Source organism: Colias eurytheme, chromosome 19 (genome assembly GCF_061535395.1).
Source record: "Colias eurytheme isolate Ceu_HAF_F1 chromosome 19, ilColEury1 Martin Lab GWU primary, whole genome shotgun sequence".
Taxonomy (NCBI): domain Eukaryota; kingdom Metazoa; phylum Arthropoda; class Insecta; order Lepidoptera; family Pieridae; genus Colias; species Colias eurytheme.
Window position 1 is genome coordinate 9,279,815 of NC_142998.1, and position 15,883 is coordinate 9,295,697.

Below are 15,883 nucleotides of genomic sequence, written 5' to 3' on the forward strand. Positions count from 1 at the left end.
ATGTTAAGTTTTGTTGTCTAAAATAATTTAGTAAAGGTCATTTTATACAGTGAAATCTGAATTTGAATAGATACAAAAGAACTTAATATTCATTTCACGTTCCGCTTCTAATATTGCGTCGTCATTTTTGTATAAAGTATTGATTTTGAATCTGTATATTTTTTGTATGTGTCCACATCCAGGCAGTGCCTACAATGCTATGTTGTTGGTACGTTCAGATGTTTGTGGGATAGCAACAGCAAATCAGCATATACACGTTGTTTCTGTAAACATTAGTGTCTACAAAGTTTGCGATATTTCTTTTCTGAAAACTATATGATATTGTAACTAATGTCGATAGTGTTATTTAAAATGTTTGTGATACTGTATTTTTAATAAAAAAAAATGTTTGTAATTTGTTTCTGCTATTTTTTCATACATAAAAAAAATACTTATATCGTCTTCAATGTAAAAGGTCATGGCCTTTTTTGAAATCAGTCATGTATCGAGTAAGGATTAAACTCCAATGCTATGTCAACTATCAAATTTATATCGACTCAATATCAAACTCATACTCAAACATTTATTTATTCAATTAGACTTCTTCTAGAAGCACTTTTGAAACGTCATTAGGTACATATTTTTAACATTTACCACCGATTCGGATATCGGTCGAAAATCGTATCGACTTGGAGCCGTCACGTGGCAACACACCACGTGACGCTACAAGTGAAGCGTGTTCACTGAGCTGGGCGCGTCGGTTGCAGGTACCAGGGCTGGGGCACGTCGCCCGGGCAGACGTCGTACGCGGGGTACGGCGCGGCGGGCGGCGGCGCGGGCCCGGGCAACTACCAGGGCTGGGGCGCGCCGCCCGGCCCGCAGGCGCCGCCGCACGCGCCCGCCTGGCCCGCCACCAACAACTACACGCAGCACGCGCAGCCGCCCGCGCAGGGCTACGGCAGCTACGGTATGTGACACACACACACGCACACACACACACGCCCGCCACCAACAACTACACGCAGCACGCGCAGCCGCCCGCGCAGGGCTACGGCAGCTACGGTATGTGACACACACACACGCACACACACACACGCCCGCCACCAACAACTACACGCAGCACGCGCAGCCGCCCGCGCAGGGCTACGGCAGCTACGGTATGTGACACACACACACGCACACACACACACGCCCGCCACCAACAACTACACGCAGCACGCGCAGCCGCCCGCGCAGGGCTACGGCAGCTACGGTATGTGACACACACACACGCACACACACACACGCCCGCCACCAACAACTACACGCAGCACGCGCAGCCGCCCGCGCAGGGCTACGGCAGCTACGGTATGTGACACACACACACGCACACACACACACGCCCGCCACCAACAACTACACGCAGCACGCGCAGCCGCCCGCGCAGGGCTACGGCAGCTACGGTATGTGACACACGCACACGCACACACACACACGCCCGCCACCAACAACTACACGCAGCACGCGCAGCCGCCCGCGCAGGGCTACGGCAGCTACGGTATGTGACACACGCACACGCACACACACACACGCCCGCCACCAACAACTACACGCAGCACGCGCAGCCGCCCGCGCAGGGCTACGGCAGCTACGGTATGTGACACACGCACACGCACACACACACACGCCCGCCACCAACAACTACACGCAGCACGCGCAGCCGCCCGCGCAGGGCTACGGCAGCTACGGTATGTGACACACGCACACGCACACACACACACGCCCGCCACCAACAACTACACGCAGCACGCGCAGCCGCCCGCGCAGGGCTACGGCAGCTACGGTATGTGACACACGCACACGCACACACACACACGCCCGCCACCAACAACTACACGCAGCACGCGCAGCCGCCCGCGCAGGGCTACGGCAGCTACGGTATGTGACACACGCACACGCACACACACACACGCCCGCCACCAACAACTACACGCAGCACGCGCAGCCGCCCGCGCAGGGCTACGGCAGCTACGGTATGTGACACACGCACACGCACACACACACACGCCCGCCACCAACAACTACACGCAGCACGCGCAGCCGCCCGCGCAGGGCTACGGCAGCTACGGTATGTGACACACGCTACGTAGACACGCACACGCACGCAAACACGCTCGAAATCGCGCACGCACACGCAATTCACATGCACGAAAACACGGGCACGCAAACACACGTACGCAAATACGCACGCAAACACACGCGTACGCAAACACACGTACGCAAACACACACGTACGCAAACATCATCATCATTGGCCATTTGCGTCTATTTCAGACGATTTTCGTAGTCAGTATGAAGTCTATCTACTGCATTTCTTTCGATGGCTATGTAGCCCAATACGCGATGTACAGGTGCGCCCAAATTTGGGACACCGTGCGTACGCAAACACATGCACGTAAACACACACGCACGCAAACACACACGCAAATGCACACACGAACACATGAACGTTTACACATAGATACTTACACAAATGCTTAAGTACTTTTATTAAAAGTTAAGCCTTTAAGTTGTAAAAGAAAAAGTATCAAACTTTTTGCGTTTTATTTACATGTATTTTTCAAATTATTTTAAATTACCTTTATAATAAATTGTTTGTATAACAAACGCTGCTGGGAAGAACAGATTTCCTGACAACCTATACATAAATTCATACTTGTTGAGGAGACAAGTTCTTATTACACTAACATGCACACAATTGGCTCACAATAGATGAAGATGACAATAAACTCACTACATAGTTATAAGAAAATCTGATGATTTTTCATACAAGTTCACATACTCCCGTTACGTCATGTAGGTTTTAAATAATTTAAACACCCGGTTTTTATAAGTCTTATAAAAAAACGTTGGTTAGTAACAATTTTGTGAATCTCGGCACAAACTTAAACATAATTTGGTAAACAGCAGTTAGGATTGAACAATGTGATGTGTAAGTATAAAATACCCCAATACCTTATATCACTTCCACTGCAATGATTTGGCACACTTTATAAATTAATTCATATTATTATGTTTCAAAATCCAAATCTAAGCGAATAGGTAAATTTAAATAGCCAGATGAATTTACAATTTTATTGTAGGCAAAAATGTAGCGTGGATTCAAAGGTATTGTAAACAAATTAACACTTATTATCCAATTCACTATAGGAGCAGTTACGTATCAGATTAAAAGCAAAACAGGGAAGCATTATTTAAATATTGAAAATTTCAATACAATTTTACAGGAGCAGTTTTTTCACAGATTAAACTAAATTACATAGCGCCCCCTTAATAATTAATAAAAATGAAATACAATTTTAGGAGCAGTTGTGTCACAGATTATAAAAGAAAGATTTAGTCTCATGAAAAAAATATACGTTTGCGTAGTGTCCAGTAATAGTAACGTATATATTTGTCGGTGCAGCGAACTACAGCTCGGCGCCGGCGGGCGCGTCTGCGGGCGGCAGCTGGACCAACTGGAACATGCCACAGAACTCCAACTCCACCGGCTCCGGTTAGTAGCCGACGATAGCTTGTACCCGACCCAACACTTACCGCGAACTGCTGCCTTGTAGCCGACTAGATAGCTTACCCGAACAAACACTTAACCGGCGAACTGCTGCCTTGTAGCCAACCGACTAGATAGCTTACCCGAACCAACACTTACCGCGAACTGCTGCCTTGATAGCCGGCGGCTTGTAGCCGACTAGATAGCTTAACCGAACCAACACTTACCGCGAACTGCTGCCTTGATAGCCGGCGGCTTGTAGCCGACTAGATAGCCTACCCGAACCAACACTTCAAACTGCTGCCTAGATAGCTGGCGGCTTGTAGCCAACCGTATAGATAGCTTAAAACTGAACCAACACTTACCTCGGTGAACTGCTGCCTTGATAGCCGGCGGCTTGTAGCCAACCGTATAGATACCTTAAAACTGAACCAACACTTACCTCGGCGAACTGCTGCCTTGATAGCCGGCGGCTTGTAGCCAACCGTATAGATACCTTAAAACTGAACCAACACTTACCTCGGCGAACTGCTGCCTAAATAGCCGGTTAATTTGTTGCCAACCTCGCCAATGAATAGATAGCTTACACTTATAACCTCGCAAACTTATATCGGCTCCCGTTGGCAAACTCCTGCCTATATAGCCGGCTCCTTTGTAGCCGACCGAATAGATAGCTTACACTTATAACCTCGCAAACTTATATCGGCTCCCGTTGGCAAACTCCTGCCTAGATAGCCAGCTCCTTTGTAGCCGACCGAAGCTTACACTTGTAACCTTGCCGAAACACGGCTCCTGTTAGCAAACTGCTGCTTAAAAGCTCGCATAGTCTGTTCTTACCTTACCGAATCATAATCGGCTCCCGTTAAAACTGCTGCCTAGATAGATTGCCACATCAAATAGCTCATTGAATAGTGGATGTTACCATATAACTCTCTTCCGGTTTCCATTTGTCAACTGCGGCCTTAGCTTAGCGACATATCCTATAGTTTATTCAATACTTGACTATAGTAGCCATGGGCCATGTTAGCATTCAAGTAATTTCCACACGTTAGTCAACTGCTGCTTTAGTTATGTTACTCATAAATAAAAAATATATTAGCTGTACATCATCATTTTCATATAGTCCTCAATTTCAATAGGTTCCATAAGTCCAACTGCTGCCTAGATAGATCGCCCTATTAATTAAGTTTGTTTTCCTAGATTGCTGTTAGGACTTAAATGTTCTTTGAATGATTTGAGAAATAGTATGAAACATTTGAATGAATTTTAGTTCCTTTCCTAATATTAAGAAAAAATACATTATGTTATGTAATTTTTCAATTAACATACATCATGCGAACAGCGCAGCGAATTTAGTAGAGATTTAGTTAATTTTACAGATTTGTGATTTAATTTATATTTGAAAGTAAACATGTGGGTGTAATAATGACTGTGAGTATATTTGTACGGCGTAGCGGGAGATATTTAATTATTAATATGTTCTGAGATTAATTGAGTTAGTTAGAATGATTTTTAACAAACCATTCTTAATCACTCTTATTAATTAATTTAATGTATTAATAATGTAGCTAATAATACTTTAATTTCTACTAAATCTAGTGTCATAACTTTCCCCTCTGTTCAAAATCGGTTAAATATATGCCTAACAAATAAACATACATTTTTTTATAGATTGCAATATAAATAATAAACTAGTTTAATTAACTGTTTTTTTTATAAATTAACCTCGACTCCCCCACTTTCTGCTAAGTTTGTCAGTGAATAAAGAATTTTTTAACTGTAAGTGAATACAACACATCCACATCATCCAGTTTTTGTTAGCATTTATAGAACTTAGCCATTTTTATAACAGTGCGGTAATATCCGTTATATTCTCGTGTCCCCCAGCCGGATTGTACGTGCATTTATAGAACTTAATTCAAATTCAAATTCGTTTATTCAATCTTTAACCTAACCTTAGAGCTAAATACATTTGGTGGTAATTGTATAATGATAGGTATATATCAATCAACGGTTCGAGACTGCCTTGCCTAACTTAGCCATTTTTATAACAGTGCGGTAATATAACGGTCTCGTGTATCCCCAGCCGGGATGTACGTGCATTTAAGTTATAACAGTGACGTAATATAACGGTCTCGTGTCCCCCAGCCGGGTCGTACGTGCCGCTGTCGGAGGGCGGCGAGATGTACGGGCGCGGCGGCGGCGGCGCGGGCGGCGCGGCCCCGCTCGCCGGCGCGCTCTCCTCCGCGGCGCTCTCCAAGAGCTCGTCCGCGGACTACTCCACCTACCAGCAGTACCCGCCCGCCTACCAGCAGGACCAGGTGCGCACCACACACACACGCTTACATGTAGCTGCATAGTGCATACACACACGTGTATGTGCAGCTAGCTATATACACGCACGTGTATGTGTAGCTAGCTGCACACACACACGTATACAATGTACATGTAGCTAGCTACGTACACACGCAGAAATGCTACAGTCTGTAGTAGCTGCGTACACACACGTGTATGTGTGGCTAGCTGCATACACACACGCGCACTCTCGAGCGTTATCGCGCTGAAGTTGGCTGTGGGGAGTGTGTGTTGCCAACTTCAGCTCGGTCGTTGAGCGCGGATGATACACGTATGCAGTATATAGGGGAAACAGTATATCACAGTATGAGGTTTAATAGATGATAATAATAAAACGGGATATTTTTATACATTTGAAATGACCGTGTTGACATACTGTTCCCTATGTATACTGCGTTTTTAGAAAAATGTGTCTATAGCGGCGCTCAAGTACTTAATATCGTATGTAATATATTTAGTGAAACCATATTGATTTTGTTATTCAATAAAGTAAATAAATTACAATGTCGTTGTACACATATTTTTCTAATTTATTACAAATACACGTGGGAAATGAATGCGGTAAATTATCGCGACGGAATTGAGCATATGCTGTTAAAAATATCCCATATTTAATATTGTATGACTGAATAGAATAAATCTAAACATTATGTTGTGACGTCTATTCCTTATCAGATCAACTATTTAATGCCACACCATTGTGCAATGAATTCCGTCGCGAAAATTGTACATGTGCATTACTAACTCATGCATATCGACACAAAAGTGGAAGGCCTTCGAATTCTATTACTCTAATTCTTAAACTTTATAATAATTTTTGTCATAATACGAAATAGCAAATTGAACTCGAAGGTTTTCTATAAGTTATTTTGATGGATAAAAATAACTAAACTTGCTTTGCACAGTCAATTTAATTTTACGAGTTTTAAAAATCCGTCAAAGTAACCTAATTTGAACAATGCAACTAAAACAATTGCTACTTTCAGTATTTTGATATTGGCAATTTTTTTAACCAAGCAGTAAAACGCTGATGTTTTTTTAATAAAATTTGAACTCGGTATAAACTATTTGAGTATGATTAAAGTGTATGGCTTAAAGGTAATTAATAGTAAATGCCGGGTTCAAAGTGGGAATGGATATTAATATAGTAATATTGTGCTTTTGTTTTCAAATTGCCAGCTGTGCCGTTGAACGCATAATCGAGTGATTCCTTATCATGCTTGAACCATAAAATCTAGTGCGTGCCTAATCGTATTTGCAATTTAATATCAATCATTATTATTCTGCTTGTTACCTTCCAATTTTCTCGTAATATATTTTTAATTGTATCAAAAGCGTTCAAAATAAATGAATAAATGAATGACGCGTATAAATTGCAAATACTTTTGGACAGTTTTTTCTCAATTCTATCTAGTCGTGACTCGAAGTTAACACTATTTTTGAGTCATGACATAAAAAGTGGGTTCCGATGTTTAACCTCCATTATATAACCGATATATAGGGATATTATTATTGACATTGCTTTTATTTATTCCGCCATATGCATTGTGACGAAGAGTGGTGTTTTAAACTTACTGGATGTTTAAATTCTATTTTGGTTATTGGTATATTAGTTAAAATTTAGAATTATTCACATCAAATTTTATTGCATTACTTACATTTTTATTAATTTAAATTATTTTTAATTTCACCCTTTTTATCCAGTTCGTTTAAAATTCGCAAACAAACAATTATATTTATAACTATATTTATATGGACCTATATTTATTTAATTAAGGTCAATGCATATAATTATAACTGCTATGAGGCGACGTTTCTATTTCAATATGTAAAAGTACAGCCAAGTTGATACACTATTTGCTACAAATTACCCGGGGCTTGTTTCCTTTGTCCTCTCCGCTTTTCGATTTCGTTTTCACATTCACATTCATTATAATTTGACTCGATCCACCCAAAAGCATGTGTGAATTCGTCCCCGTCCCGAATGTTTACTGCGTAAAGCGCGAACGGCGCTGGGCTAATTTCAAATTGGTTGTACTTTGCGAGTTTGTTTGCGTTACACGACCGGTGAGCGAGTGATATTCAGCGAAAACATGATATATAAACACTTGAATGCAAACAAACCTCCCGAGCGGGCCGCAGCATGTGCCGGCCGCGTGTGTTCCCATATCTATGCTTGTTATATTTGGAGTTACATCGGACATCGACGCCCACTTGCATGCTCTCGGCGAGAACGAATGTGCGATGTCTTTTTGATTGTCCGAGCTGCGCCGGGCTAGTTCGCAGTCGCACCGCTATCCATAGTGAAAAATCAAGAAGATTAATGTTATCAAGTTTCGCTGAAGGTCTCTCATCACCCAGTCCCAGTCCCAGTCCCACAGTCCCACAGTCCCACCGTCCCACACACCCGCTCCCAGATCATCTTCGGGGATTCACACGCTTTCGGTTCCATGTTCACGCTCTGCGCTACTTACATTTCTTGCTATGAGTTGGAGCGAATTGTGGCGAGTGGGACTTTATGTCTGTAATTCTTCTTTTCCAGTTGGTCGATCAGGGCCCACAAGAGTGGCTCATCCCGAAAGACAATTAAACGTTGGGTGGGTTCGGATGAGGGTATGTCGCGAAACTCGGGGATTTCTCACTATGGACGGTTCGATCGTGCGAAGGTTTCGCGGGCTCACCTTAAAGGCATCGCACCGCACTAGATTTTTAAGCTTTACCTTAGTACAGTTCGTGACACGCGTTAGCATTTTTTGTAGCCTTCGAGAGATGATTATACGCTTTGTTTCATCTCGGATAACTGTGAATTGGCATTTAAAGTACAAATTAGTAAAATTTGGATTTTTCATATTGTTACAGGTTCATTAATAGATATATAATAATTTTAACGATAAAAATAATATTAAGAAGTGTACTTTAAGTGTTCAGAGATGAAATTCGATTATTCTGTTAAATGTAACGAGAGAGCATATTTCAAAACTGTGTCGCATATATTTCATGGGGTGTTCATTATTGTAAAACGAAATAAAAATCATGAAACGGATTATACATTAATTTTGCAATTATTTTGAACAACTTGACGCCCCATGACGACACAGTCAAAAGTGCCGAAGCCTGCGCTCAAATTATTTTAGAATATATATTTTTTATACTTCTATTCATTCGATTTTGGAAATTCTATCTTTATACTTATCCTGTTCAGGCTTCGGTTGGTAAATTCTTAGTGCGCGTCTTATACCCTTCGATTTGTCGTCGGACCTATTCATAAATCCTTAATTGTTTTGACTTTTCTTATTATTTCCTGAAATCAATTGGACCACAAATCGTTTGGTATTCGGAGATCGTTAACGCGAGTGGTCTGTTTGATTTTGAATTATAGCTTCCTAATTTACTCGATATACAACTATGAATTTAATAGACAAATCATATCATGCAGAGAAAAATAGGCCGCTTCGTATCAACGATCTCCTGTGTATCCCTCTATATACATAATTAATTTGATAAGTTGCAAATTGCCTCGTATACTACGTCTAGTATAACTTGGCAAAGCCTACGGTATAATTATACAATGTCATTGTTGTAAGAATAATTTTAAAGGCCTATCGGAATATCGATCATAGTAACAATAAGTCACGGTCTGGCCAGTTAGTTTAGAGGCGTGTTATGGCTCGACGACTTCATCGTTAAATCGCATTCGGTATCTCGTCAGCGTAATAAACGTTATATTAAAAAAAAGACGGGTTGCACTCCGGGAGTGCCGGCAGAAGTGAAAACTTGATTATTTACGTTGAGCATGTTTGATATTTTGGAATGGTATCCGTCTTACGCTTTTTCGATCAGGTCACGTGTCCTGACGCGAGTTTAAGATTTTATACCCATTACAGAAAGAGTGCTCAACGCCGCTTAAGAAGTTTTCACTTCAAAAAACTTGTCCATTTCAGAGTTTTTAAAATAGTCATCGCGATCGAATTCGATTTAACGGTTACGTTTAAAAGTCCGTTCACTCGACGTAATTAGTGCTCATTTTGAACATTTTAAACGTAAACCCATTGAGCCCCAAGCGGCCCGATCGGTCCCAGGCACAATAGATTTTCTATTGTGTCTGTGGTTCCGGGGCCTGAGTTAAATTGACAATTATTGCAAAACGACAAACTGTCGCGTGAGCGGATCGAGCCAAGCGTCCCCGGTACGCGTGTGACGGTCGGGCGCCAGTTATACTAGACGCGCGGGAGGGGGGGTTGGGCTGACTCGTGTGTCCGCCAGGGCTCGTACGGCGGCGCGGCGCGGTTCGCAGCGGGCGGCGAGTTCCCCAGCCAGCCAGGTGTGCACCTCCCGCACCACGCGCCCAAACACTGCGAGTTTAGCAAGGAGTGGCCCGCCGCCTAGGCGCCGCGACACGCCCACACGCCCACACGCCCACACGTAGCCCGCTTGCTTGACGATACTCTTCATTTAGATATTATAGACTAACGGATTTTAAACGCGATTTATTCATTCTATTAGAGACACTGTCTCCCCGTGACCACGCTCGCTGTAAAGTGTTCGAAACGTCGGGAAAATAATAGAATGAATAAATCGCGTTTAAAATCCGTTAGTCTTTAATTTCTAAATGTATAATACTCGCGTAAAATCAAACATAAGAAGACACTCTTCATCCTTTGCTGATTCTTCTTTGACTTAACTTAATCATCCGTTTATTATTTTAAATAGCGTCTCGTCCTTCCGACTTCCCGTGTAGCAATTTCGAAAATTATCGATCAAGCGGGCTATTCTGTCCCCGACCAGATCGAGTACCCGGTTTAGTTTAGGTTCGACTCGGTTGGCAACATTCACACCCGACTACCGGTCGTCCCGATGGCTGCCTTTGAATTTTTGTCTTCGAATATTTATTAATTACAGTACTGATTTTGATTAAACGTTGCGCGGCATCATCGGGCGGCCGGGTCGATCACACGACACTATCAAATCTGTCTCTGAAATGTGACAGTGAACCTTGATAGTAGGATTTTTTATTAACATTCATTCATCGACGTAGGATTTGACTTATACCGACACAAAACAGAAGGCAACTCGCGTATTTAAACATTTAACGTGTTACATCGACAATTTAATCGTGAAAATATGTCAAGTTCAATGCAACATTAATGTAAAGTAAACTTTGTAATCGATTACTATAAGAACTGAACTGCATTAACACAAACCCACACGCGTACGTAAGGACCTACATTTTTATAATGTTAAATATTTATTATTAAAGAACTAATTATGATATTAGATTTAAAACACCTGCATGAATAATTGGATAGTGCTTAGTGAGGCGTATTTTTTGAATTCGCTTGTTGCAACGTTTCGCTGTGTTAAATGTTTCTCTCGTGAAGTCCCTAATGTAATTTGATGAACTTTTCCTTTCCCCGAAGTCTCGCGGCCCCTCGACTAAGTCCGAAGAACGCTGAAGTCGGCACGTACTCTCCTGTACGACACGTTTCTTTTTAACTCTTTAAAATATTTTTGGATGTGGGCTCTTAACGTTTTTAATCTTCTTATATATTATATTTTTGATTGTCAATTATTATCATTTTTCTTTCGGAGTTAAAATGATTTCTTTTAATAATATCATGTGGATCTTCGCGATCTCGTATGTAAGTTAGTGGTGATGTTACAATGTAACGTAAGTAACAAGAAGCGCCCGCGTTCCGCCGCCGGCGCGCATTTGACAGACTCGCGACGCGCGACGCATACACATAAACAACTTAACTTAAGCTAATCACTTGTATAAATATTTCGTATTCGTATATATATCGATATGTATGGTTAATATTAGAAGATTTTTGGTTATTTACCACGCACTAGAGTTAGGAAAAACGGTAGCGATGTAATGAAATTATTATTATTATTATGTGTTAATTAAACGAAACATAGTAGGATGACTGAACGTGATTCTTTTAATTAATATTTTTCCCGTTGTTTTAAATAGTAGGGGAACAATTTCTGTGTACATGATTATTCGTAATTTTAATTTCTTATACATATATTGAATTTTAGTTATCGCATTTTTAAGTTATTAATTGTGGAATTTATTAACTTTAATGAATTAAATTTACCTGCCAAATTGTTAAAACAAACGATAACGTATGTGTTAAGTGACTGACGAAGCTCAATCATTAGGATATAGATAGGGCGCCGCCCCGCCCCGTTCGCGCGGACTCTTGTACATATATATACTTACTTGTGTGTAAAGCATAATTTTAATCGAACCAATTGACACATAGTTTTAACGTTTTTAATTTGTACGATTGCCAAATATTTTTTAAAACTGTATAGATTCGGAGCGCTCCGGCTCGCGCTCGGGCGCCGCGCCCCGACACGTGAGTTATTATTTAAATAACATTTTTAGATTAAATTTAATGTTAGTCCTTTACTGTACTATATCGCTCAATCATTTGACCGATCGACTGATTAAAATTTTAGTGATAAGCTAAGTAATGAAATCGGAGCGTAGCAGTCGAGCGCGGCGGCTGGTCGACTTTATTTGTTGTAATTATCTTAGAGTTTACGGCGTACTGTTAGACTGCCCCCTTTATACGAACGGGAGCTGTTCCTTTAATTTTAAATATCTAGAGCGCGACCGCCCTACTCGCGGCGCAAGATAAGATTTGTTATAAATGTTTTTACTAGACGAATTGTTGAATACATTGAATGCATAATTTGATCGCGTATAGTATAGGGTTATTTAAGATCGCACCATAAGTAAAGTATAATTTATATACGATGAGTAAAGTGAGGAGTAAGCAAATTTATAAGTGACGCGGTCCGGCGAAAGGTGCGGGGTGCCAAATTAACGCTAAACATACTGAGGAAAACGCCTTTACATTGTGATGTTCATAGTTAATGCACATATTGGTACATTTCTTATAGCTCTATATTAATTACACACGACTGACATAATGTAGGAAATGGAAACTCGTACCTTAAAACAATATAAAGAAATAAATAATTAATTAATAACTAAACGATTGAAATCAGTGCCTAATCGCCCACTAGGTTACGTGTAGTCTTTACTATTTATCGCTTCGTTTACTGTCGTCTGATCGTTCCTATATTTAGGTTTAATTTGTTTCAATTTCATTCCTCAGTTACGGCTCTTTATTCTAAGTCTTTTTAGTTGTGTAGGGTCGTTGGAACTGCACGTTCACGTCGCTTTTAATTGCATTTTACCCGGTCCCATTTCGCTAACCGCCACACCGTACACGGTTCACCGTACACGGTCACCGTACACGGTTCACCGTACACGGTTCACCGTACACGGTACACCGTACACCGTACATACTCGCGCGACTCGTCCGCGCGCTCATCTCTCACGATCACTTACCGTAGCTATAATGTGCAACCACCGATGAATCGATCGAAACGTTTAAAACGATGCCTTAAAAAGTTAAGTAAATATATAGATGATTTATATTATATTATTTTCAGTGATATTCGAGTTAGCACTAAGGTGTTAGGGACGGGTCGTAAGCCCGCACTCACAAACGTTCGGAACAATTAAGCAAGTTAGTTTGTAATGGATCAATGTGGCAATCATCTAATTAAACATAAAGAGTATGATTTATTTATGATAAAGTATGATATGTATTTAGAAATTTTAGATTTACTCAACATTAAACTTAGTGCAAATTATTGTGAAAAATCAATTGAAGACTATTTATATGAGTTTTTAATTATTATTATATAGGAGGAGAGCATTAAATATTGGATGAATTTATTAATTAAAAATAGTTAGCGAAATACAAATACGATAAGACTAACGAGGCTCGTCTGTCAAATGTCGCCGGGAGCGCTCGCGGCGCCTGACGCACTTGCATCATTGCATTTTAATATTACATTATTACACTGAGTAATATCTACATAAGATATATTATGTACTGTATCTTAATATAATGTTTATGGAATAATATTTTAATCATGGCTTAACTGTAGTGATGTTTTGTAGTTAACCTTTCGACTCTTGTTTGTATTACTTTATATAGTGTACGCGGTTTTTATATGTGTATGTTTATTCAGTAGTATAACATGTTTGTGTAAAAGTGTATTTTGGTATTTGATAGCTAGCGCGTCGCAACGCGAGCGCATACATCAATAAAGTTTACGATCGTAATTGACTAATTATATTATACAATCCCCTAGTTGTAACGTTAGATTAGCTGAAACTCTCTTTTTAAGTTCTTTTTACTCGTAATTGCATTTAAAGCAAATGCGTCGGCAAACAACGGCCGATTGTCACTATAGTCGGTTCTAAACTTATTTTTAAAAACCAATGCAGGTATTATTAATATAAAATCCTCGTATTTATGCTAGAGTATATAATATAATGTAATTATTGAACACATTTTAATCGTAAAATAAATTGCACGGGCTTTACAGTTAATTATAACATTAATTATTATAAAAACTTAGGGCAAGTTGTTATTTATTTCTGTTTTAATTAAAATTTTGATGTTGATTATTTTTTTAACTATATTTTTTCTTTATAGTGAATTAAAGTACATATTTCGATCTATTTAGATTACAAAATGATTAGGTGAACTATCGACTGATGTACAATATTTAAAGTAATGTTTACTTACGGCAGTGTATAAGTTTTACTCGACGCGTCCCACTACGGGGCGCCGTATTTATACTGACTTGTATTAATTTCGTATAAAGTGTAATTAATCGGAAGCGGCGGCCGCGATAGAGCCATCTACTAAGCATGTTACGATTGTAAGACTATTATCTAGATTCGTTGTATCTTGTAATGTACTATACCTTAGCCCTAACGAGTGCGTGCGCGAGCGAGCGCGGAGGCCACGCCCACGCGCTCGCTCCGCATACTTTATATAAAAAGGAAAATTATGATAGACTTACGCGTGCGTCCTTGTTATTTTTTTTACAAGTACCTAATGATAATTAGTTAATTACGGTTATTGATTAATAATTAACCGAAGCACTAAAATTTTAAGATGGAAAGCTTTGTATGAGATTTAAGTATTCGATATAATGATTAAAAGTGCTATCACAGAACATAACACTAAGGTTTTTTCGAAGTAGAAATTATGCATTATTCATATTAGGTATTTTGGGTATATATTAGCGTTAGTTATAACTGGTAACGTTTAAGTATGTAGTTTGTAATGTAATGGAAAAAATTAAACGGTTTTGTCGTAGTTTCCTATTATTAAGCTTCTTCTACCTTAATGGTTTAAGTAATTACTATTACTACTGGTTTATAAATTTAAAATATTAATATTACCACTGCAAATATTTGAGATATCTTATGATGAAATATATATCTACTTTAAGGACATTATAAAACGTAGATAATTAAAAGAAATCAAAAATTTCAAAATAATACTGGCATTTTTAATGGTTGCATCCCCCACTCCCCACTAGATAAGTTATCATAATTTTTGTTTTTATACTTACAAACGTCTAGAATAGTCTTACTAAACTCTATTCAAATATACCCGATATCGTACACGGATATTTCCAATAATTACTGATATATAAATTATACATTTCGAAAGCACACAAAACTTGCATGCACTACTAACGCAGTACTAACACTATGTATATGGCAAGGTAATCTTTGTTGACTAATAATTTATTCACACTTGTATCTGTCTATGGCTTATTTATAGTCTATAGCTTTTACACAATTATTTGCTTCATTATTACTTTAGTCTTTCTTGAGAAATGCACAGAAATATTTTATTCATCTTCTTTGATAGTTCATTCCAATTTTTAAATTAATTTTGTTGTGAAATTGGTACAAAAACAGTTTAAAAGTAAATGAACGTTTAGCAGAGGGTGACGGCGTAAGCAGTAGTAATGCGGGCAGTCCGAAGTTTGTGCCACAAATGAATGATGCGATCGGAACATTGCCACAGGTTATATAATGAATTCAATCGCATATATAGATGAACAACTGAATTAAATTCTTAGTAGTCTCATACAAATTATATCGTAGTTCTATTTATTGAT

General features: G+C 39.6%; 1 protein-coding gene across 5 annotated transcripts in view; it reads left to right on the top strand.

Annotated features, from left to right (window-relative positions):
- Hrb27C (Heterogeneous nuclear ribonucleoprotein at 27C) overlaps positions 1-15,883 on the top strand; it is a 29,185-nt gene that overhangs the window by 11,153 nt on the left and 2,149 nt on the right. Inside the window, exons 6-10 of one of the 5 annotated variants that reach the window (XM_090113014.1) lie at positions 747-946; positions 3,425-3,514; positions 5,657-5,829; positions 10,127-10,184; positions 15,704-15,789. In XM_090113014.1, coding sequence (XP_089969140.1) covers positions 747-946; positions 3,425-3,514; positions 5,657-5,829; positions 10,127-10,184; positions 15,704-15,789 — 607 coding nt within the window. Of the gene's footprint in view, positions 1-746; positions 947-3,424; positions 3,515-5,656; positions 5,830-8,405; positions 8,599-8,722; positions 9,589-10,126; positions 10,185-15,703; positions 15,790-15,883 lie in introns of those variants that run through there. The other 4 variants (XM_090113009.1, XM_090113012.1, XM_090113011.1 and 1 more) reach the window with 4 other exon arrangements.